The following is a 26491-nucleotide window of genomic DNA, read 5'->3' as shown; positions in this document are numbered from 1 at the left end:
AAGAGGTTGAGGCTTCTCTTATGTCTCTACTAAGCATGGATCAACTTCCCTCTACACATCAGAGCCTCTACCTCTCTTCTTAAATTCCACAAGAGGTTGAAGACCTGGCTTTCGGCTAAGTCCTCTTCCGCCCCTCGCTCCCAGGCGTGCATTGCTTGCCTCACACACCTGCTCAGCACTGGGACACCATCTCAGGTGATAGTGCGCTGTAGAAATATCCCTAACATAACAAATTGTGCAGTGGCAGTGCAAGCTTTGCTTCCTCACAGAACAGGTACAGCAAGACAGTTGAAAAGCAATCGCCCCTCTCTCACAGAAGGCAGCAAGTGTAATGCTCCATTGCTCAGGGGACAGATCTTGCAGGGCCGACTAGCACAAACGTTCATCCCTCACAGAACATATACACTTATGCCATGATTGGCATGTAGCGTACAGACAGCTCTCTGGAGCAGGTGCTTAACTCACTGAGAGGAATGTGTAGGTGGACGAGTGAGTGTTCATACAAATTCTGACACATTTTCAATTAGTTGATAATACATGGCGGTATTCTGAGAGTCCTGCTGCTGTCAGTCGAAGACCTGTTGTATTTGTTGATCCTTTGTTTTGCCACATATTGAGAAGTAGCTGTTACCTGTTATGTCACTGTGATTTGTAGCTGCCCATCGAAAGCCTATCTATGCTACAGACATGAACACAGCTGCCCACCTCTTAGAAATGATTTTGAATGCGCACGCACCTGGCAACTCTACACCGGTGCGGGATCTGTTCAAAATGTTGAGGGATGCCAGTATGTCACTTGTTTTACTCCTGACATCTTGGTAAACAGACAACCACGACAGCAGTGAAGAGGCTGACGAGTTATCACGGAGGAAGCAAATGCTAGTTTTGCTGAAGGAGGCTTGAGAATGTTCCAGAACCAACATTTTCAAGACACAGCGCTCCCTATGTGAGAGGGCGAGGCTTCAGAGACATAGCCACAACATCTGCATTAGAACCGTGCCTTTCCCCAGACGGTTCCATGACACCTGTTCTTGAGTTCCAGGTTCCTGGAAGAGCTTCATATTAACTGTCCCTTGGCAGTGAAATAGACGAGGCGTGCAATCCAACAAAACCAGTTGCCCGTGGTGTCGTATCGTTATGCCTGACCCTGGTTTCAAGACAGGGCAGGCAACACAGGAAAAGGCGGGGGCAGGAAGGGGCGAGACCGGAAGGGGAGGAGATTAGGGACGCGAGTGAATAAAGAAGCTTGCAAAAAGGCTCCCGCGTCCAGCGTCTTCTTTTGGGGGGCAAAGCTTTGAAATTGCCGACAACGATTGGATGCCCTGACCCACTTCACCTGCTCGCCACGATTGCCGCAGCGCGAGAAAGAGCACGCAGCTGAAGACGCACTGCAGAGCGCCCGACAGGAAAACGAGCGCCAACATCGGGCTGACCCGACAAGGCAGCCTGCAACATACAGAGCGCGAATCCAGATGCGGCCCAGAGTAAATCAGAGTGAGTCTACCACAACAGCTACCCTGCAAAGAAATGCCCATCTAATTTGCTCAGTGGGAGTGAAATACCCACGTCTCTCCGGTAGCCATCTTTAAACCAGGCCCTGTGCATAGGACAACATTGGACCCTATCACGGCGGCCATCTTGGGGTCAGGCAACATCCAAAAAACAGCAACAAATCTACAAATTTTGCGAATTAGAAGCCCCCACGGTCTGCCGGAGCCACATTTTCACTCACCATGTCAGTTGAGGCCAATTCCATGCAGCCCATAGCCACTGGGTCCACCCAAAATGCCCTACAACATGGACTGATACTCATGGGAGTACCTTTCCTGCGCCCTCCCGAGACCCTACAGCTGACGTCGGGGAACAGCATGGGGCCCAAATGGAGAAGCTGGGCGGAAGATTTTGAAGATTTCCTGACGGGGTCCCAAGTTTCTGATCCCAACCAGAAACTCATAGCCCTGCCGAATCTAGTGGGGAAAGACATTGCGCAAATAATCATGGAACTACCGGCCGCTAATACCGCATCTTACGAAGATGCGAAGGAAGCTCTCCACAAACGGAACCTAGACTATGAACGCTATACGTTCAACCACGCCTCGCAAAAAAGGAGTCAATGAGTGACTTCATCGCTCGCATCAGGCGTCTCGCCCGATACTGCAAATTTGACAAATTCAACACGAAGATGCACTTCGCCTGCGCATCATTGAGGGATGCCAATCAGAATCACTACATTGTCGACTACTAAAAAAGCACCACACTCTTGAAGAGATAGACGAACTCACCCGCATCAATGACCAAGCGGAAGAACACGCAAAATAGATGGAGGCTAGCAAAACTGAAAAAAGAGAACAAGCTCTTCGAGTACAGTCCCACACTGACTCGAGGCAAATCTGGTAGGCTCGCGAGAACACATTGCGCAAACTCTCCTTGCAGCAGGACCCGAAACAGCCAACCTAAGAGAAAATCATTGCAATGCTATCGGTGTGGCCAAGACTACCCTCACACAGGCCCATGCCCTGCAGTTGGTCAACAGTGCAATCGATGCGGAAGAGAGAACCACTTTGAAGCTGTCTGCCAAACCCGCCGCTCAGAGGTGAAACAGACCAGACAGAGCACAGAATCACGTCATCATGCGAGCTGTACAGGGACGGAGAGACCGCTCTTCCAGCTCATCAAGGTCAAGCACTCAATCAGTAAACTCCTACAAATCCCAGCAGTCGACATCTAGAGAATCATCTTCCCTCACTCCTATATCACAGGACAGTAATGAATACATGTGCATGGTGGCAGACCCAGATAGACTGAAGAAATATCCACGGCTAGATATGAATATAGGAAACACTTCACGCTCATCGCCGATCACCAAGCGCTGACAACCATCTTTGGTAACCCGCGGGCCAAGATGCCCCCATGGATTGAACAGTGGGGAATTCACCTACAAGACTACACCTACACAATTATCCACAAACCGGGAAAGGCAGAAAACCCAGCGGACTACATGTCGCGACATCCACAAACCCGAACACAAGTGCAACGCTCTGTGGCAGAGGAATACCTCCACTTCGTCATTGACCACGCCTGTCCACCGGCGGTCCCATTAGAAGCCATCCAAGAAGCATCCGCCCAAGATGCCACAATTCAAAACATTATGCACCGAATCCGCACCAACTCGTGGAGACACTTAGATGACGCCCACAGAAACGAAGCTGTCAACACTCAAGAACTTGCAGCGTTCAAACACGTCCAAGAAGAACTGTCTATCAGTACTGACGGACTACTACTGAGAGACAGAAGCATCGTGATCCCTCAAAGGCTAAGATAAGGAATTGTCAACCTGGCACCCGAAGGACACAGAGGAGTGGTGGCCATGAAGAAAGGGTTATGAGACCGCGTTTGGTTCCTGTCCCTCGACCAGATGGTGGAAGCTACGCTCCGAGACTGTACATCCTGCCAACTAGTGGGACGAGATGAACCACCAGTGCCACTGCAGATGTCGGACCTCCCAGAAAGTTTATGGCAACAAGTAGTCATTGACTACTTCGGCCCGTTGAAATCAGGGAAATACATCATCATCATCATGGACGAGTACTCTCGTTTTCCCATTGCTCATCAAATCTCTTCCACCAAAGCGACAGCCGTCATACCTGTCATCGACGAAGCATTCACAGCATGGGGAATACCTGCGGTGGTAAAGACAGACAACGGGCCACCATTCAATGGACAAGAATTTGTAGAATTTGCAAAACACCTCAAATTTAAACATCGGAAGATCACTCCTTTGTGGCCCCAGGCCAACGGGATGGTAGAACGCTTTATGGGAAGCTGAACTGGCTCGCCGTGACATTCAACCGGCGCTAAATGAAGTGCTGCGAGCCTATCGGACCACGCCACCCAGCATCACAAACCATTGCCCTGCCACTCTCATGCTTGGGCGAGTTCCACGCACCCGGCTACAAACTACAGATGCTGTCACGCAATCCCAAGTCGTGACCACAGAACATGACACTCTAGTAGAACTTGATCACGCCAAGAAAGCCAAAATGGAGACATGCAAAGATTTCCGACATCCGTGAAGGAGACTGGGTGTTAGTGAAACAGGACAAGAGAACCAAAGCAGGCAGTCGCTACCTTGCACACCCACTGAAAGTCACATGAAGAAAAGGGACCATGTTCACTGCAGAGTCTAAAGGCAAGCGGACGACCAGAAACACATCTCACTTCAAAAGGTGCAACTCCTCTGCCTATACTCGAGTTCGAGAGCCTGACCGTGACACAGACTCATCAAGTCAAGAAAGGAACAGTGACCGTGAATATCGTCAGGCACTGGAGTCTGATGACACGTGAAACAAAAGCCCGCCTGACCAGATACAAGCCAGCCAACCACGAAGAACAATTCGGAGGCCTGTTCGGCTCATTGAAGAACTCTGAAATAAGGTGAACACTTAAAATAGAAAAGGGGGAGGTGTTGTATCGTTATGCCTGACCCTGGTTTCAAGACAGGGCAGGCAACACAGGAAAAGGCGTGGACAGGAAGGGGCGAGACCAGTAGGGGAAGAGTTTAGGGACGCAAGTGAATAAAGAAGCTTGCAAAAAGGCTCCCGCGTCCAGCGTCTTCTTTGAGGGGCCAAGCTTTGAAACGTTACAAAAGGGGGCGGTGATGGACGGAGCATCTGAATCAATCAAACACTCACACCCAGTCAAAAGATCTGGGTTTAATCCATCACCGTTCTTTAGCCCACTCTGCCACCCCAGTTCAGACATGGCTGTATGCAAATCAGTCTGACCCTGTGCCTCATGGGAACAGTCCAGCCGGAACTGCCAAGCCATGTCTTCCCTGGACCGGAAACAAGCTTCCGAGGACCGGTTTCTGGCATTCCAGCCGTCTTCAGCCCGGCTTGCTTGAATCCAGTGGCAAAGTGAGCAAGGGACTCACGTCTGAGCATACCCTGGCACACTTATGGCGGCCAAAAGCGGTACAAAACGGGGTGGTGATGGACGGAGCATCTGAATCAATCAAACACTCACACCCAGTCAAAAGATCTGGGTTTAATACATCACCATTCTTTAGCCCACTCTGACACCCCAGTTCAGACATGGCTATATGTAAATCAGTCTGACCCTGTGCCTCATGGGAACAGTCCAGCCTGAACTGCCAAGCCATGTCTTCCCTGGACCGGAAACAAGCTTCCGAGGACCGGTTTCTGGCTTTCCAGCCATCTTCAGCCCGGCTTGCTTGAATCCAGTGGCAGAGTGAGCAAGGGACTCACGTCTGAGCATACCCTGCCACACTTATGGCGGCCAAAAGCGGTACAAAAGGAGGTGGTGATGGACGGAGCATCTGAATCAATCAAACACTCACACCCAGTCAAAAGATCTGGGTTTAATCCATCACCGTTCTTTAGCCCACTCTGCCACCCCAGTTCAGACATGGCTATATGCAAATCAGTCTGACCCTGTGCCTCATGGGAACAGGCCAGCCCGAACTGCCAAGCCATGTCTTCCCTGGACCGGAAATAGGCTTCCGAGGACTGGTTTCTGGCATTCCAGCCGTCTTCAGCCCGGCTTGCTTGAATTCAGTGGCAAAGTGAGCAAGGGACTCACGTCTGAGCATACCCTGGCACACTTATGGCGGCCAATAGCGGTACAAAAGGGGGTGGTGATGGACGGAGCATCTGAATCAATCAAACACTCACACCCAGTCAAAAGATCTGGGTTTAATCCATCACCGTTCTTTAGCCCACTCTGCCACCCCAGTTCAGACATGGCTATATGCAAATCAGTCTGACCCTGTGCCTCATGGGAACAGTCCAGCCCGAACTGCCAAGCCATGTCTTCCCTGGACCGGAAACAAGCTTCCGAGGACCGGTTTCTGGCATTCCAGCCGTCTTCAGCCCGGCTTGCTTGAATCCAGTGGCAAAGTGAGCAAGGGACTCACGTCTGAGCATACCCTGCCACACTTATGGCGGCCAAAAGCGGTACAAAAGGGGGTGGTGATGGACGGAGCATCTGAATCAATCAAACACTCACACCCAGTCAAAAGATCTGGGTTTAATACATCACCGTTCTTTAGCCCACTCTGCCACCCCAGTTCAGACATGGCTATATGCAAATCAGTCTGACCCTGTGCCTCATGGGAACAGTCCAGCCCGAACTGCCAAGCCATGTCTTCCCTGGACCGGACACAAGCTTCTGAGGACCGGTTTCTGGCATTCCAGCCGTCTTCAGCCCGGCTTGCTTGAATCCAGTGGCAAAGTGAGCAAGGGACTCACGTCTGAGCATACCCTGCCACACTTATGGCGGCCAAAAGCGGTACAAAAGGGGGGGGTGATGGACGGAGCATCTGAATCAATCAAACACTCACACCCAGTCAAAAGAGCCTGACCGTGACACAGACTCATCAAGTCAAGAAAGGAACAGTGACCGTGAATATCGTCAGGCACTGGAGTCTGATGACACGTGAGACAAAAGCCCGCCTGACCAGATACAAGCCAGCCGACCACGAAGAACAATTCGGAGGCCTGTTCGGCTCATTGAAGAACTCTGAAATAAGGTGAACACTTAAAATACAAAAGGGGGAGGTGTTGTATCGTTATGCCTGACCCTGGTTTCAAGACAGGGCAGGCAACACAGGAAAAGGCGGGGACAGGAAGGGGCGAGACCGGTAGGGGAAGAGATTAGGGACGCAAGTGAATAAAGAAGCTTGCAAAAAGGCTCCCGCGTCCAGCGTCTTCTTTGAGGGGCCAAGCTTTGAAACGTGGCTGCTGGGCTGAGAGGGTTTGGTGAGCACCGGTAATTGTGGATCATTTTCTTGGGGGTTCTTGATTCACTCTAACAAGCACTGTTCACTTTCTGGATAGTTCTCAACCACACAGACCCCTGATCTATGATATATCCTGTATTTCAAGATCACTCTGTGTCAAACACTTCCTGTTGCTCGGTTATTGCCTTGTAAGATAACCAGATTTTTAAAACACAGAAGTAGGACTACTAAGACATGGACTTAATTGGCAGCCCTCGCCAACATAGAAAACAAAGTCAATGAGGCATGAAGGGATATTTCAATGCAATCTTTACACACAGTACCATATGGGTTCATTAAATAGCTTTCTGATAAGGGGCTGCTAATTAATCCTGAACTAGAACTCTTAAAAACTTGCTTTGTATTCATTCCACACTCATTCCACACTCTTGCAAACTCGGGACTTGGGCTAAGTTTACGAGGACTGTTCGAAGAAATCTGTGACTCTCGCCCACCCTATGGGATCCCTGAGAGTTTCTGCTACTGCTTGGAATACTCGATCTGCCCTCTAGCGGCTGCTGAGGGTGCATGTCAGCACACATTCTTGCAGTCCTCTAGATCTGTTGTAGCTGTCAGCACATACCCTTAAGAAACAAAACCTGTGCACACACAATACAATTAATAACAAATAATATGTTGTTAGTGTTCTTAGAAACAATGAAGAAGGGCAGTCGGTGTACGTGGTACTTGTTGTATTTATTGCGCCAGCCGACACGTGTTTCATTGGAGTGCAGTACACTCCAAATCTTCAGGGCTAAATCCTAATGGATAGTATAGTTAATTCCCCACGACTGGTGATAATTCCGACCCAGTCAGGGTGTCGGTGGATTTTTCGGCAAAGATGGCCAGGAGACTCAAAGGCGCGCTGTGGCGTTATTCGGTGGTGAGTGGTCTATGCCGAAAGTTTGGCAAGGACAGACGAAGGAGGAACTTCAGGTGTAAACTTGTTTCGATTTAGACATGAATAATATGTACTGTCATAGTGTCCAACGGTACTGCGATACTCTATGTCGGGAAATTATAGCTCCAACTTTCCTTGGAGGAACCGCTGCCACAATCAGAGTTGTGTTCCAATACGTTTCCCCCCTGACATGTAGTGACAGGAAAGAGAGTGAGGAGTTCACTGGGACCCCACCAACCCCCATCTGCTTATGGACCCAGACTTGGCCTCTCACAAGGAAAGGCCACGATTATGACCATGATGAAAGATCTACCGGTGACTACTAGGCACACAGACGGGAAAGTACCTTCGCAAGAGGAGAGCATGGAGGGAAACGAAGGCCTCTTTGAATCTACAGACGAAAGGTGAGTATTTAAGGGAATGCGTGCCATAGGTGGAAACACCAGAGCGGTCCATGATGTTGTGACCCTGCGATACCCACGGTTCAAGGAAAGCGAGTTTTCCTCAACCGGCAACATAAAGCTTAAGGTAGAGTATTAAGAATGTGAGTCTAAGGCCACCCGACTCTGCATGCTGTGCTTCCCTAATCCAGCAGGTTCTAGGCTCTAAAGCTGAAGCGTACGCTTTTTAAAGAGGGGAGTAAAGAAGTAGACCTGGGGCTCTGTGTATTAGTGGACAGGGTGATTAGGCTATGCGCCTGTGGTTTAACGATGAGGGGGGAATGACCGAAACAGTGAAGTAGCAGTTGCTGTGCCCACAGCAAGGTGAGTTTATTATTAAGGGTGCAGCCAAGAAGGCTAATCTGATGGTGAGAGGTTCTCAACTCCACATGTTCCCTCAGTTGTGTTTGGCAACCTTGAGACATAGGCAAGATCTGCAGACTGTGAAGAATGAGTTTCCACCACCAGCATGGAGGGGCCATGTGGTTCCCTGCCAAACTGAGGCTACAGGATGGGGATAAGACTTGATTGTTCATTAACCCTGAGGTGGCCTGGGAGTTTCTCTCTGCAAAAAAGCGATGATCGACAGACTGAAATCTGGTGGGGGGTTCTGCAGCCTACTCTGGAAATTCACTGCAAGTTTGGCCAAAATAGGCCCAAGCTTTGTATCTGGTTTGAGACTATTGCTTAATCTTAGGCTGGGGACTGGACACTAAGGTAGGGAAACATGGCTGAATGAAGAGTTTAACTGTCTAATGTGATGCTACTTATTAGGTTTTGTCTCTGTTATCTTCTCTCTCTCTCTCCGTTTACTACATTGGGTTTCGGCTATGGCCTACCGTTAATGCCTCTGTTCCCAATTCAGAGATGTTCAATGTTTTATATAGGTTTAAAAAAATTGGAGGGGGGGGCGTGGCTAGCAGCCGATGATGGCCGCAGCAAACTAGAGAGGCTCCCGGAGTAAGGCGGCTTTCCGCATCAATCCGCATGCCTATCCGCACAAAAACGAACCCAGACGAGGTGTCCGGGACCCGGTGACCGAACAGCACTTGGAGGAGAAGTTTGGGAGTATCGGTGCCCTAGGATCGGGAGGAAATGGTGACCTCTGGGTGCGGCCTGGTGGCGTGAATACAGCCGCGGCGGCTGGTTTGGGAGCTGCCCGGGCGGAAGTGAAGCCTCGTCGGCGCTGACAACCGGAAGTGCCCGCAGCGAATACAGACCCCACGATAAGGCGATGGAAATCTGAAGCTCCTTAAAGATCACATAAGGGCTGGACATTTCGCCCCAAAGGCGTAGCCGCCGCCATTTTCTATCACATCCGCCACGGTGGGCACGAACCATCTTGTTTGCAAGGCCGGGCGTCCTGTACCGTAATCTTGGAACTCGATCCTGAGCAATCATCACGATTGACATACAGAGTGCGGACCCGGCCGTGAGTAGCCTAACGACTGCGAAGATTGGACGCCGCTGTAACTTGACGGCCCGGCAGTCCGCTCACCACGGGCACTCCCGTAACAAGGGACCGCCACAGGCTGAAAGTACCGGAGTGGTAACATGGCGGGCAAAGGGTCCACAAATACCTCCACCCAGGCTAAGCTTGATAAATTTGCTTACGAGAAACAATCACTCTCTCAAACGGAACAACGCAAATCCCTGGGCAAAGGCCCGGAAGGAGAGGGAGCGAAGAAGGCTACTTTGGAGGACGTGTTGAACGCCTTGGCCCAAGTACAGGCAACGGTGGGAGCAACCGTGACGGAAGTAACTTTGATACGTGCGGACCTCCAAAAGATGAGCGAAAGGGTGAAGCAAGTGGAGGTAGTCGCTAAATCTTTGGTGGAGGACGTCTCGGACCTACAGGTGGAAATGCAGAAACTGCAGGCCGACAATAAGTTGCTCAAGGAGAAGCTGGATGATCATGAAGGACGCTCCCGACGAAACAACGTTCGCATTTTGGGAGTCCCGGAATCTGAAACCACGGGAGCTATGGATTTGTATGTGGAGGACTTGATCAAGAACCGGCTAGCCCCCAAGGGTCTATCGAACTTCTTCACTGTGGAACGGGCCCACAGAGTACCGGGAAGAACACCGAAACCAGGGGCCTCACCGCGCCCGATCCTGGCGAGACTTTTTAACTTTAGGGACCGCAACACCATCCTCCAGGCGGCCAGAGTGGCACCAGCCATTCAGATTCAAAACTCGCGCATATCCTTTTTCCCGGATTACACGGCGGAGGTAACACGACGGAGAAGAACCTTTTTGGAAGTAAAAAAAACATTGCGTGAGCAGGAACTACCATACTCCATGTTGTTTCCGGCTCGGCTACGGGTGGTCGCCGATAAGAAAGTCTGGTTTTTTGATTCCCCTGAGGCGGCAAGGGACTGGCTCAAAGGCTGGCGCACAGTAGAACGCAAGTCCGACAGAATGCATCACAGACACCGGAACGATAGTCGGACCAGCTCACAAACTTCAGATAGAAGAGGCGCGAGCAAATCACCGACACCGGATTTATCTGCGGCAGCCGGGGGAATATAACATGGCCTGCCCATGCATGACTTGAACACTGACTCCCAGATTGAATACGCACACATGTCGTTAGTGGACGCCGGCCTGGATACTCTGAAGGGTGCAGGGAGGCCGCCTGCTCGGGGAGACACTCTCCCCCAACGTGCAAGTACTCTGTTTTTGGGATGGGTTAAGCGCTCTGCTCAGTTGGGGAGGCGGGCAGTTGGAGGTCCGTTAAGCAGGGAGGCAGGGAGGGAATGGGTGGGGGGGGGAGTTTGGTTTTTGGTTGGAAATTCACTACGTCGGTCAGGACTTGGTACTCGCTGTATATGTGCTAGAGCTGGTAGGATAGGCCTACAGGTACGATTGATCCTTCTAAAATCGTTTGTATATGTCTGCATGATTGGGGATGGCGACTGAGCAACTAAGTCAAGTGGGGAACGCTGAGTCACAGTTGGGTGGTTCCTCCCTTAGAATACTCTCGTGGAACGTGAGGGGGCTTGGGGATAAGGCCTGGTACTAAATGCGTTAAAGAGGCAAAAACCCCAACTGGCGCTCCTGCAAGAGACACACTTGAAGGGGGGGGGCCACTAAGGCCTTAGATAGGAGAGGGTACAGGATGGTGGCACATTCGGAATTTACATTGGGCTCCCGGGGAACTGGTATTTTGCTTAAAAAATCCTCACAATTCATTCTGCTGGGCACGAAGACAGATGGGCAGGGGTGCTTCGCAGCCTTGCAGGGGCAATGGGAAGGTCGCCCCCTAACTGTGGTATCGGTATACATCCCACCGTCGCTTCACTCAATAATGCTTCCAGCACTTAGCGACTTTTTATTGTCTCTCCCTGAAAGTGATGTAATTGTGGGAGGAGATTTTAATGCAGTGGTAGATTCACAGCTAGACAGATTCCCCACGACAGCTTCGCCAGGGGGGCCCTCCCGATTTCAACGTTTCCTGACAGCGATGGGATTGATGGACATCTGGCGTCACGTACACCCCCAGGACAGGCAGTACACATTTCACTCCACAGTTCACAACAGTCTCTCCCGGATAGATTATTGATTATTTCCTGGCATTGGGGGAAGGGTTGCAGCACGTAGATTCTGCAGACATACACCCAAGAGGCATTTCAGACCACTCTCCGATTACCCTAACAATCTCCACCCAGAAAAAATCTCTCCACCGTATATACCCCATTCAAGCGTCCTACCTTAAAATCCCAAAAATCAGGAAAACCCTCCGGAAGGCTACAACACAGTATTTCGAAGAAAATGTGGCTACTGTGGCCTCCTCCAAGGTGCTCTGGGAGGCCTACAAGACTGTGTTGAGGGGGCAAGCTATGAGCGCTATTGCGGCCCATAAAAAGGAACAAACGGCTGAACAATCTCAGCTTGAGCTGACACTACGCAGTTTAACAACTTTGCATGAGGCTAACCCCACAGTAGACACTTCACATGCCCTCGCACTCCATCAGCGACTGTATACAGAACATGTTCGCCATATGGTGAAGGGACACATTACTGACACACAAAATCGGATATACGATGTTGGCGACAACGCGGGAAAGATGTTGGCCTGGCTCGACAAGAGGGGGGGTAGTTCCAGAGGCATTCAGCAAGTGAAAGATAGCAATGGCGTATCGCAAACAAGCCCTGAACAGATAGTGGAGGCATTGGCGACACATTTTGAACAGGTGTATACTCCGGAGAGGGTAGTGACCGCCGACATGGCACGGGAAGCGCTAAGTAGAATGGACATCCCAGTATTGCAACCAGAGGCAATAACGGACCTGGATGCGGCCATAACCAGCGATGAAATACAGCTTGCCATACGTGCGCTCAAGCCTGGCAAAGCCCTCGGACCGAACGGCATTCCAGTGGAATGGTATCAGTCCCAGTCCGAAGAACTCAGCACATACTTGCTCAACATGTATGAGGAATGCCGAGAGAGAGGTGAGCTTCCACTCGATCAAAGAACGGCCACTATAGTGGCGATACCTAAACCCGGGAAGCCACAGGACGACTGCGCCTCATATCGCCCCATCTCCCTGCTCAACGCAGAGGGTAAAATCCTGGCTAAACTCCTGGCTACCCGATTGATGGCACATCTGCCTGATCTTATCCATCCAGATCAATCCGGGTTTATGCCCCACAGGAACACAGCACTAAATCTTCGCAGGGTACATGGGGTACTGGCGAGGGCGGACCTGATCCACGACCACGCAGTTATATTGGCCCTGGATGCCAAAATGGCTTTTGACTTAGTGGAGTGGGGCTACCTTTTTGAGGTTCTGTCATGTATGGGCTTCGGCTCGAAATTCATAGCGTGGATTAAACTGCTGTATACGAAACCGATGGCACATGTAGTGGCGAATGGCCACATTTCTCGTACATTCTCGCTGGGGAGAGATACCCGACAGGGCTGCCCCCTATCACCTCTGCTTTTTGCGCTCTCCCTAGAGCCACTGGCTAATTTAATAAGGCAAACGCCCTTACTTAAGGGAATACACTGGAAGGAGGGTTGGGAAGACCGACTGTCCCTCTATGCGGACGACATGCTGGTGTACTTAACTAACCCCGAACAGGGTGTACGGCTCTTCTGAATCTTTGTGACGATCACGGTAAAATCTCAGGTTACACGATTAATTGGAACAAATCTGAGCTATACGTTCTGAAAGGCCAGACCCCATCACTCGGCCCCGATTGCCCACTGAGACTAGCTGGCTCTTCTTTCAAGTATTTGGGTATTCATGTCACACGGGATCCATTGGAATATGTGCAATTAAATTTGATGCCACCATTGGAACGGCTCAAACAAGATGTCAAGTTCTGGGCGGGGTTACCATTAACAATGCTGGGAAAAGCAGCGCTATATAAAATGATGTCTTTGCCACGTTTTCTATATATACTAGAAAACACGCCTTTTCCGGTGGCGCCGAGATACTTTAAGAAGGTGGCAGCGGTTGTCTCCGGTCTGCTGTGGGGCAATCGCCCGGCACGCATAGCGCAAGCCAAGTTACAGGGGTTGGTACGATGGCAGGATTGCGTTGTCGAATCTACACCTGTATTATTGGGCGGCACATCTTAAGCCCATTAACCAGTGGATACATGCCTCACAGACTGACCCTGCGTTCCAAACAGATAGGGCACAACTGGGCGCCAACAACATGCTGGCCCCGCTCTATGACCAACGCAAAGTAAGAACATTAACGGGGCCTACCAAACTTACTGTGACAATATGGCATGCGGCACTGGCCGCGCTGGGCTGGAAGGGGAAGATCACCAAACTCACCCCACTTTGGGACGCCCGCGCCTAGGGAAACCTAAGATACAGTAGGGGCTTCTCTCACTGGGATTCCATCGGGATATCCACAGTGGGCGACATGTGGGAACGGGGCGAAGTCATTTCATTCGACCGTCTGAAGGAACTATATGAGCTAGGATCACACGAAAAATACCGTTACGTTCAGATACGCCATGCTTTGCTTGCAGCCATCCCCTCTGGGTCGGTTCTGCCAGAATCCTCTCCGCTGGAAGATCGACTCCTAACTGACTTTATGTTATAAAGCGCGACATCACTGACTTACCGTAAACTCCTGAATAACTTGCCAGACCCGCTGGCCCCCTGAAAGATAGGTGGGAAGAGGAAGTGGACGCCCTAGACGAACACGAATGGAATGCGGCGCTGGCGTCCCCTAAGGAGGTGGGCATCCCAGCTAGGCTGAGGCTTGTACAGCTTAAGGTCCTCCACAGAGTATATTACACGAGAACACTCTTACATCGCATCCACAGAATACAACATCCTTTCTGTCTCCGTGGCTGTGGGGAGGAGGGGTCCTTTTTTCACACACTCTGGGACTGCCCACGCATACAACATTACTGGAGACAAATACTACGCACTGTGTCACAGACTCTGGAGACCTCTCTTCTCCCAGAACCGAGGCTATGTCTATGTGTGGGGACCGACTGACCTGTCCATATGCGGCCAACTTTGGGTCACGTTAGGCATGATTGTGGCTAAGAGAGATATTGCCCAGCGTTGAGAAGCGACAGATCTACCGACGAAGTCGCAGTGGTGTATGAATATGGACAAGATGATGGTGACAGAGAGGGCGGTCTACTTGAGCCGCGCGTGCCCCGGAAAATGGAATAAGATATGGTCCCCATGGAATGTATACCGCGGTGAGATTTGTGACCCTCTGCCAGAGGACGAACAGTTAGAGTCGGATGATGAGGGGGGGGGTTAGGTTGAGGGGTAGAGGGAGAGTAGGGACGTTATACAATTACACGTAGATATAGGGATATCGCCACCTTTCATTTTGGCCTGAGCTCCTGGCAATACACAGCAGCACGTACTATCATGGGGTCTTTCATACGGCTAAACTGCACTAATTTTTCTAGATGACCGCATTGTGATTTCCTGATTGTTATTTTTGTTATTTTCATAAAAAACAAAAAAACAAAACCTTAACTGACTTGCAACATGATACTGATTGTATACCTTTCACTTGACCGTATGATACACCTTTTGTCCTCAGCAGCATGAATATAACATGGACTTAATATATACATGATTTCCAATGCTCATTTGTTAGCGGCCGGCCCTTTGGGTTGTAGGCACACTGCTGTGTAAATTTGTGAAGGTATAATAAAGGTTTTGAAAAACAAAATTGGAGGGACACATTAATTTTTGTTAGGCAGAGGGACTCAAACCGGGTCCCCAGCTCCAAGGTTGACTGCTCTAGCAGTTAGGCCACAACCTTTCCCCTTCAACTGATATTCGATATAGACTGGGAATATCGAATCTCAAATATTAACAAGTCACCACATTGTGACCACAATATTGAGGGACAAAATATTGAAAGTGTAAGTTTCCATATATTTTCTACACCTAACGCCACATATACAACGCTTGATGATGATATATATATATATATATATATATATATATATATATATATATATATATATATATATATATATATATATATATATATATATATATATATATATATATATATATATATATATATATATATATATATAAATGTATATCTTCAAGGTACCAAGTTGTGGAGTTAAGAATCGCAAATCCATACCTTTCTCTGTGCACTAACCTGTGCAATATTTTGTCCCAGCGATATTGTGGTCACGATATTGTACAATTTCCTATTTGATATATTGTACCTTGATATTGTGGTCCCAATATTGTGACCTGTCGATATTTGGGATTTTATATTAGTACTGCAATCTGATATTTTAGATTGTATCTAGCGATGGGTCTTTGGTTTGGAAAAGGGGGATTATGCTGCTGTTGTATTTTGGAGGCTGTCTATCTTTCTTTCTCCTTTGACACTAATAAGATATGTTAAACCAGAAAATGCATCATTGGCTGCCCATTTTTCATAAAGTGCTCCACCAAGGTACTACCAACACAGCCTCCCACAGAAAGTCTTGAATCACAATTTATGATTGTGGGGCACTTTTCCTCTTTAGAGATTGGGCCTGTTGTTTCCCCTGTGTTTTGCTGCTGGTTGCAGTATTTTAGTGTTAACATCAAACTGCACTTATCTCAACTCCATAATATCGAGAACCATTATATACTCGTGGTAATTTACATCTATTTTATATATCTCCTAACATCCTCTGGAAGCTGTCAAAGGTAGCACAGTCCTACTGTCCTCTAAAGGTTGTGAAAAGTCTCTAAAGGTTGTCAAAAGTCAGCCCATATTCCTACGGTCCTTTGACGTTGTTCAAAAGTCAGTACACGATCCTAACATCCTCTGGAAGTTTTCAGAAAGTAGGCACACATTCCTACTATCCTCTGAAAAAGTCAGAACACATTCCCACTATTCTCTAAAAAAGCCAGCACACATTCCTACTGTGCTATGAAAAAGTCAGCACACATTCCTACTGTGCTCTGAAAAAGTCAGCACACATTCCTACTGTGCTCTGAAAAAGTCAGCACACATTCCTACTATCCTCTGAAAAAGTCAATACACATTCCTACTATTCTCTAAAAAAGCCAGCACACATTCCTACTGTGCTATGAAAAAGTCGGCACACATTCCTACTATTCTCTAAAAAAGCCAGCACACGTTCCTACTGTGCTATGAAAAAGTCAGCACACATTCCTACTGTGCTCTGAAAAAGTCAGCACACATTCCTACTATCCTCTGAAAAAGTCAACACACATTCCTATTGTTCTCTGGAAACTGTCAAAAGTCAGCAGACATTCCTACCATCCTCTGAAAGTTGTGAAAAGTCAGCACACATTCCTACTATCCTCTGGAAGTTAGTGTTAGTTATCCCAGCAAGTACTCTGAGTCCTGCTGTCCTCTGGGAGTGACTGACAGTGCCAGAACATATTCATACGGACCCATGAGAGCTGTTGGTTTAGCACACAATCCGTCCATTGGTGAAAGTGAAACCACACACTCTTACCTGTGCATTGCTGTCCGGTGGGATGGGGAAATGGCAGTGTTCACACAACTCTATGTTTTCAACCCAGTCATCATAATCAGAGCTGCAGCTGCAGCCCATTTTCCCTGTCGAGAAAGAAAGAAGAAACACAGTGAGCAAGCAAACGTACCGCACTGGAAATCTTATCTAGTCTGTGTCCATCGCTCTTTTAGGACTGCTTCTAGCTCAGTTTCCTCTTTTTTGTTTTTTTCTAGGGCCATAGTGCTACAAAGGACCCCTTGTAGGTCTGTGGAAAGCATAGGGTGACGCCGATGCACGTCATCAGCGATAAAGGAGGGATGACCTTAAAAGAGAGAAGACTCCGGGTCCAGATGGATTTACAGTAGAATTTTATTTACACTTCTCAAATTTATTACTACCCAAACTGCTTCACCTCTTCCAACACTTTTGTAATACTGGCAAAGCAGAGGGTACGTTTTTTGAGGCTACTATTTGTTTCATTCATAAGGAAGGCCATGATCCAAGGTTTTGAAAGAATTACCGCAACATTTCCCTTTTTTGCTAAATTGCTTGACTTACGTCTCAAACCTCTTCTACCTACCCTAATCAATCCAGAACAATGTGGCTTTGTGAAAGGCAGATTAACCTCTTATAATTCTCAAATATTTTTTAATGTCCTGAATCAATCAGCCACCCGCTCTTATTCTCTTGCTGCAATTACTGTTGACACGGAGAAGGCTTTCGATAGAGTTGATTGGTAATTTTTATTTAAAACTCTATCCTGGCATGGTTTTGGCCCCAAGTTTATTTCCCTTATTTCTTTACTTTACTTGTCTCCTACTGCCGCTGTTTAAGTCAATGGCCTTATCTCACAATTGTTACCATTGCAACGGGGTGTTTGCTAAGGATGTCCCTTATCCCCTCTTTTATTTGTTCTATCTATTGAACCCTTCTTGTCTCGTATTCGTCAAAATTCTTCTATTTCTGGTTTAGCTTATGGAGATTCCCACTTCAAATTGTCAGCCTACGCCGATGATATTTTGCTTTTTATTTCCAACCCTGAAACCTGTATTCCTCTCTATTGCAAGAATTTTCAGATTTTGTTTGGTTTCTGAATATAAAATCAACCCGAGAAGATGGAAATCATGCCCATAACCAAATTCTGTCTTAAACATCAATTTGATTCGACTGGTTTTCGTTTGAACAACGATAGCATTAAATACTTAGGAATTTGATTTAACAATTGTATCTTAAATTTGGTTAAACACAATATGAAAGAAACGTTTAATCGTGTTTCTAGCCTTCTTTCATCCCGGAATCCTCTTTTTCTCTCAGGGGCCGCCTTGATTCTATGAAAATGATCACCCCCCTATTTTATTATACAGGCTCTCAATGATTCCCAATTGTATCCCTTCTACATACTTCAAAAACCTTGACTCTCATTTATCTAAATGTTTACGGCATAATAACAAATCTAGAATTGCCTTGAAATTCCTCAAGAAATCAAAAGCAGATGAAGGTGTGAAGTTTCCTGACTTTCGACTTTATCATACAGCTTTTTGTTTGAAACATGCCTCCAAATGGCTTCTAACAGTTGACACCACTTATACTTCTTTGTGGGTTAACATTGAAAGAAAATTGCTTACTCCTTTCTCTATAATGGAAGTTCTCTCCTTTTCTGCAAAAACTAGCATTACGTCTCTCCTATTATTTTATTACACTTGTTCTTTACTAAGGGCCATATGTATCAAGGCCAAATGGGTTCGCAAATGCTGAAATTCGCAGAATTTCAGCGATTGCAAACTCATTTTCGCAAAATGCTATGTATGAAGGAATTTGGGTGCAAAATAAGGAATCGCAAAATTTGCGATTCCTTATTTTTCGATTGCGTTGAAGGAATCGCAAATTTTGCGATTCCTTAAATGCAATGTATTAAGCAAAAAAAAATTCAAAATGCCCTTAAGGAATCGTAAATTACCACCAACTTCTAGTTGATGGTAAGTTGCGATTTCCTTGAAAAATGCAAATTTCAGCATTTTTCAAAGTGCCATGTGACGCACATACATGCCCATGGGCATGTATGAGCACCACATGTGCACCCATACTTATTTCAGTGGTGCAACAGGGTGTCCTTTGGACACCCCTGACCCTTGAAATTATTCTCAATTTGTGATTAGCAAATTGGGAATCACAAATTGAGAAAAGAATCCCATTCCTTCTATGGGCCAGGAGGCCCATAAAAATGAATGGGAAAGTATTCCTTAATTGCGAATTCGCAATTTGCAAATTCACAATTAAGGAATATCAAGAAATCGCTAAAAAATTGCAATTTTCTTGATACATACCAATTAGCGATTCTGAAATAGTGATTTCTTAAAAATCGCTATTACAGAATCGATAATTGGTATCTTGATACATATGGCCCTAAGACCTTATTACCAACCATCTCTCTCTACTAGAGAATCTTTTCTACAATCTCCCTTATGGTATAATCGTCTTATTACCATTAACAATAGGCCTCTTTATTGGAAATCTTGGAGATGTTGAGGTATTGTATGGGTCCAAGACATGTTTGATGGTTTGCTTCCTTGTTCCTTTCCTCAATTTCAACTTTTCTTTAACAGTCCACGCTCCTTCTGGCAGAAGTTCTCAACTCTTATGGGAATCATTCTGGATGTCTTCTTTTCCCTCCCCTCCGAAGCTTCCCCACCCTTAACTTATCCTTTTTTTAAATTATTGTTGCTGTTTCCAAAGGCTTCTTTGATCTATAAATATATTTCCTCTCCGGACCTTCTCGTTCTAAAACAATTTTGGAGCTTGCTTGGGAAACGGATTTGGGCCGTACTTAGAGCGTTGACTTCTGGAATAAGATTTGGGCGACATCATTAAACATTTCTAGGTCTGCTTCTACTACCCAATCTATGTTTTTTCTTTATCATCGACTGTATTTCACTCCTGTTTCAATAGCTAAATTTTCTCCTACAAACAATGACTCTTGCTGCACATGCAAATCCCCTTCTGCTGACTTATTTAATCTTTTATTCTTATGTCCCACTCTGGGTGGATATTGGATCTCTTATATCTAAAACATTTAACTTATACCTACCCCATACCAATGTTATCCTTTTTGCAGGTAGTTTAATAGAGTATTTGCCTCTATCTTCACATGAAAAAAGATTACTTGCTCTTATGTTAACTTTGGCCTTTCAGCAAATCACATTACACTGGAAATGTTTAACTAAACTTCCAGTTAAGGCATAGTGGAATAACCTTTGCCACTATCATATACTAGACATTGCTTTTGCCTCCTCTCATAATCCACTTGCTAATAAAGATTTATATTGGTTACCATTACCCACTTATATAAATAAAGTTGTAAAAAAAATGTAATATTCTCCATACGCTCTGAAAATGTTCGACCTCCGTAAGATGTTATTTCTCTACCTTTTACGGTACATTAGTTTTTATTATTACTTATTGGTGCGTTAATTACTTCTTCATTGATTATTAATATGCATTGTAACTCGATCTTCAGTTATTGACTTATGGTATATCCTTTCCCCCTTTCTTCCCTTTCATAATGTAAAACTGTAAACAGTTTTTCATTTCGTTCAGTTTGCCCTTCATATTTGTTTGTTACCTATTCCAAGATATTTTATTTGGCTTACTGTTTTGTAATTGATTTTTTTGCTTTAAATAAAGCTTTTTCAACTTTTTTTAAAAATGAGGGATGGCCTGAATCAGCCCAGCACTCGGATTAATAGAGTATAGGTTCCAAAATAGGTACAAATGGTTGTGCTCTGTGCACCCCCACAGCTGAGAGAACTGCGTACGACTTCTTGTGGCCCCCTGCCCTGCGACCCCCCCACTGAAGAGTCTCTTGTGCATTCACTGGACCCCTGAAGCAGTCATGCCCCCTATACTGCAAGGACGTCACTGCAGCCCGGATTTGGGGAAGAAACCGGATGCATAATGTGTTCCCCCTCTCTCCAGCCCCTGGGCAGACGGTCTGCTGGTGGCAGCTGATCTAATGGGCAGAGGAAGAGACCATTCTACCTGCACCAAGGTGAAATTGGTTCGGTCTTTCATGATTGAGGTCCGCAAGTGAGTGCTGGGTGGTTGTGAATATGTGAGGTATACATGAAGATCGTGTGTTGATTGAATTATGTACTTTTTTAGGACACCACACGCAGCCCAAGATGGAGACTCCCCTCATTATATTTACAATCGATTGTGCTTCACTGAGTTTGAGCGATACAAAAGGGGATGATGGACGGAGCGTTTGAGCTAATCAAACACTCACCCCCGGTCAACTGATCTGGGGTTAATCCATCACTATTCTTTAGCTCACTCCGCCACCCCAGTTCAGACATGGCCATATGCAAATCAGTCTGACCCTGTGCCTCATGGAACAGTCCGGCCGGAACTGCCAAAAGCCATGTCTTCCCTGGACCGGAAACAAGCATCCTGGGACCGGTTTCTGGCATTTCAGCCGTCATCAGCCAGGCTAGCTTGAATCCAGTGGCAAAGTGAGCAAGGGACTCACGTCTGAGCATACCCTGCCAACTTAGAGCGAACAAAGCGATACAAAAGGGGATGATGGACGGAGCGTTTGAGCAAATCAAACACTCACCCCCAGTCAACTGATCTGGGTTTAATCCATCACCATTCTTTGGCTCACTCTGCCACCCCAGTTCAGTCATGGCCATATGCAAATCAGTCTGACCCTGTGCCTCATGGGAACAGTCCAGCCCGAACTGCCAAAAGCCATGTCTTCCCTGGACCGCAAACAAGCATCCTGGGACTGGTTTCTGGCATTTCAGCCGTCATCAGCCTAACTCGCTTGAATCCAGTGGCAAAGTGAGCAAGGGACTCATGTCTGAACATACCCTGCCAACTTAGGGCGAACAAAGCGATACAAAAGGGGATGATGGACGGAGCGTTTGAGCAAATCAAATACTCACCCCCAGTCAACTGATCTGGGTTTAATCTATCACCATTCTTTAGCTCACTCCACCACCCCAGTTCAGACATGGCCATATGCAAATCAGTCTGACCCTGTGCCCCATGGGAACAGTCCAGCCCGAACTGCCAAAAGCCATGTCTTCCCTGGACCGGAAACAAGCATCCATGATTGAGGTCCGTGAGTGAGTGCTGTGTGGTTGTGAGTACGTGAGGTATACATGAAGATTGTGTGTTGATTGAATTATGTACTTTTTTAGGACACCACACGCATCCCAAGATGGAGACTCCCCTCATTATATTTACAGTCGATTGTGCTTCACTGAGTTTTAAGCAGCCCTTTGGGGGATATGCTTTGTCAACCTATAGTATTCTACTCATGTCTGTGTTTTTTAGGCTGCAAGAAGTATTAGCCCCGAAATCTGCGCCCCTACAGCAATTGGCTAAAACCAATGTTGTTGCCTGTGTAGATCTGCCTAGTAGCAGCTTGATCCCACTTGAGAGGTATGCTGTGAGACTTCAACATTAACCCTGGGTGGTGAACTCTTCTCCGCTCGCGGAGTTTGCGGAGTTTCCCACACTGCGCTTTAGGCGGAGCTCGCAGGCTTTTTTTCTTGCTCGCGTTCACCAACGTCAAGATGGCGAGCGCAAGCGAGGAAAATCCATCTCCCAGCAAGATTTTTCCTCGCTCGCGTTGAGAAACTGCCCGTTCACGTTGAAAAAGCTGCCGCTCGAGTAAAAATCTACTTGAGCGGCAGAAAAGGTAAGCTTGCGCTGTGCATGGTGCTGTTCGCAATGATTGCACAGTGCGGACAAGCATCCGGCACTATGCAATCACCGCGAACGGCATTTTTTTACTGTACTCCACCGCTTGCGGAGATCCGCTTAGTGCGACTGAGTTTTTTTTTTACTTCGCATAGCTCTGCATAGTGCAACCCCGCGAACGCCGCCCAGGGTTATTCAACATTCACATTCCAGTGACCATTTCTTACTCCCTCGTTCAAAATACAGCAATTATGGAGAAATGCCTACGAGGGTGCTTGAATTCCAAAGATGCTCACCTTGCGATTGGACCCTTAGTTCCCACCCGTACCACAGGTTTCTGCTAACTCCTGGTCCTAATCAGCCAGTAACAAGCACTCTTTTGGTCTTTCCAGGAAGCAGTACTGCACCATTACCAAGAACAGTAGGGATCCCAATTTCTCATTTTCTCAAAGGCGAGAGGAGAAGTCTGATGCTACAGCCAGTCCTTGGAACATTTCTAGCTGGTCTGTCTGGCTTAGGCAGAAACCGTCTGGACCAAGAGAAAATGAGCCAAAGTCCAGCTGGTTGACACCTGCATGAAGGACAAACTCAAGGAAAAGCTTCCCAAGGAGCCACATATATGTGCACCCAGCCGCCTTGTACGAGACCTAAAGTGCATTTGAGGAACCGCATCATGAGATGGATGGGGACGTGCCACAAAACCTGCCCTGGTAGGGTGTGCGGCCCCCTCAGTCCACACTTGAATACCTGATGTCCAGCCTCGTAGGCTGCATCTCAGCCCACGGCCCAGTGATTTGAGGTTGCAATACTGAGTGGCAAAATATTGTCCTGCCATAATATCCTATCCAGAAAATCGACTACCACAATATCATGAAGGCAAGTATAAGTAGGTATGTATAGCTTTACTATATTTAAATTCACAGCTATCTAAAGATACATACTGCTAGTTACTAGTTGTAGAGGTCCAGTAGTTATCAGAAACTTGGGGTCCTGATGCAAAACAAAGGCCCAGTCGGAAGGAGAGACACTTTTGAATTCCAACAGACCCTTAGGCATGTACATGAAGATTCATAGATGTGGAGTTAAAATAGTAAATCTAAACTTATGTAAATGGACTTACCTTCATGATTGTGGTATTGTGGTAGTCAATATTTTAGACTAAATAGTATGGCAGGACAATATTAAAAAAAAATCGATGTTGTGGAATACTGATCCACAGGCTTTAAGTGGGAGGAAAAAACTGGGTGAGCGCGGTCTCTCGAATGGGCGTGGTCAATGTAATAATGGGCGTGGTTTAAAACACGTAAGCTAAAAATCTGTGTTTAGCACAATGTGCCGCCCGACTTGTATTTTGCTGTTGCTGTCATTGCGTCCAGATATATGATACAACAACTCACATCATACCTACAAGTCAGGACTGTTGGCTTTGTCATTGGTTACTAGTTGCATATGATAAATACGCAGCAACTATGGCTTGTTTTTTAATATTGAAAAAGCTTCCACATAAAGACAATGTTACTGCTCCTTAGTTTCAAAAAGAGAAGGGAAATCCAGAGAGAAAATGACTCTGTAAAGGATTTCCCTTCCTCTGCAATTCTCAGCATGCACACATTGAGGTGCCTGCTGTCACTGCAGTCCGGAAAAAAACGGACCGCCTCTGCCAGGGCGCAAAACAGAGCCCGATAGAGACCCGTTTCGAGGCCCCCTTACAAAACTGCCGGTCCCAGACCCGGTGAGACCCAGCCCACCTAAAGCCCTGCTGATCCAGTTGGGGACATGGAATATGACCTGGAGAGGGTGATACGCCCCTTTCGACTTGAGTGGCATGACAGAAGTGGAACACTAGATGTTTCTTCTTTGCTCCTGCGTCCCCATGCAAGCCTACAATACTTCCATTGTGTGGGCCAGGTCATGGTACATTCAGAACTACTGGAACCGTCGTTCTACAGCTGTTATCACTGTTTCACATTTGGTGACACTCTAAACCTAAGTTTTCCTTGCTCCCTTTGTGCACTAATCTATGCATATGGGCCTCTACTGCTCTTGAACAAACTTGGGTGCCAAATGGGAGGTGCCATCCCACTTCACTGTGCCCCTCGGCACCCCGAAGAAATTGGGGCAGGTCTTGAACGTCACCCAGTCTCTTGAACTGTGTCTGATGACCTGGCACAACCGCCACCAAAGAATGGAGTCCCTGCTGTACTTCTCCCCTCATTGAGTTGAGAAGTGGCCCACTTTCTCAGTGAGAATCAGTGACCCCCGTTTAATGGGCTTGGAATCCCCAATACACCTTTGGGTGATGTGGTTGATGGGTATGAGTAAGGCTGCACACTACGGGTTCATACCCACTGTGCTGTACTCCAGACCATAGCTTGCACTGAACCCCCTTAAAGATACATGGTAGGAAGAGATCTGAAACAAAACCTCCACTGAGTAAAGCGTGCAAACCGAGAACTTGATTGCCGAGTCTCTGATCCCACCTCCAGGAAAACATTGGCCACTGAACCAATGCTAAATGGACTTCAACCCCTCGGACGCATTCACAACGCATGGATGACCTTGACATGTCCTTCGAGGGACAGACCACGCCACAGATGGACCTCTACATCCAGAATGCCCCTTATCTCGTCTTGCTATAACCTCACATTCGCACAACTTGGTGAATAGGTATTTAGAATAGTCCCTCTGCCAGACAGGGATGAAGGCCTTTTCACAGTAATGGTCTGTCATTCTAATGGTTGTCCTTGCAGTGACACGTAATCACACTTAACTGCACATGCACTAGAATGACCTATTGAGAAGTTTTTCAGTGACAAAAGCCATTATGGCAATTTACAAGTATTTCATTTTAACTACCCTCCTTTTTTTCGCATTTAAACTAAAACCAATTAATTAGCATGTAATTACTGGGTCATACTGTTTACAAACTCTCCATCTAAACCACCAGCTCAAACAAGCCGCCCTCGCTGCCTTCCCAAGCTGCTGTTAGATACTCAAGAGCGCACAGGGAGTACATAAGCTATCCAGTGGAATGCAGTAGTATCTGAAGCCATGGACACTGGAGGCCAGCAACAATACTCATATACACTAGACATTATCCGGTGGGGTGGTAAGAGACTAAACCCATATACACTAGACATTATCCGGTGGGGTGTAAGCAACTATACCCATATACACCAGACATTATCCGGTGGGGTGTAAGCAACTATACCCATAGACACTAGACATTATCCGGTAGGGTGGTACGCGACTATACCCATATACACTAGACATTATCCGGTGGGGTGGTAAGAGACTATTTCCCATATAGTATACACTAGACATTATCCGGTGGGGTGGTAAGCGACTATACCCATATACACTAGACATTATCCGGTGGGGTTGTAAGCAACTATATCTATATACACTAGACATTATCTGGTGGGGTGGTGAGAGACTATACCCATAGACAATAGACATTTTCTGGTGGGGTGGTGAGAGATTATACCCATATACACTAGACATTATCCAGTGGGGTGGTGAGAGACTATACCCACAGACACTAGGCATTATACGGTGGGGTGGTGAGAGACTATACCCATATACACTAGACATTATCCGGTAGAGTGGTATGCGACTATACCCATATACACTAGACAGTATCCGGTGGGGTGGTAAGAGACTATACCCATATACACTAGACTTTATCCGGTGGGTGGT

General features: G+C 47.0%; 1 protein-coding gene across 1 annotated transcript in view; it reads right to left on the bottom strand.

Annotated features, from left to right (window-relative positions):
- Positions 1-26491, bottom strand: part of LCK (LCK proto-oncogene, Src family tyrosine kinase) — a 329952-nt gene that overhangs the window by 197416 nt on the left and 106045 nt on the right. The window contains exon 2 of the mRNA XM_086955694.1: positions 17087-17190. Within this exon, the coding sequence (XP_086811820.1) occupies positions 17087-17185 (99 nt within the window). The 5' untranslated portion in view covers positions 17186-17190. The remainder of the gene's footprint in view (positions 1-17086; positions 17191-26491) is intronic.

The sequence above is a fragment of the Lissotriton vulgaris genome, chromosome 2_1 (assembly GCF_964263255.1).
Source record: "Lissotriton vulgaris chromosome 2_1, aLisVul1.2, whole genome shotgun sequence".
In the NCBI taxonomy this organism is placed as follows: Eukaryota; Metazoa; Chordata; class Amphibia; order Caudata; family Salamandridae; genus Lissotriton; species Lissotriton vulgaris.
The sequence above is the reverse complement of the archived record's forward strand: the minus strand, read 5'-3'. Positions and strand labels throughout refer to the sequence as shown.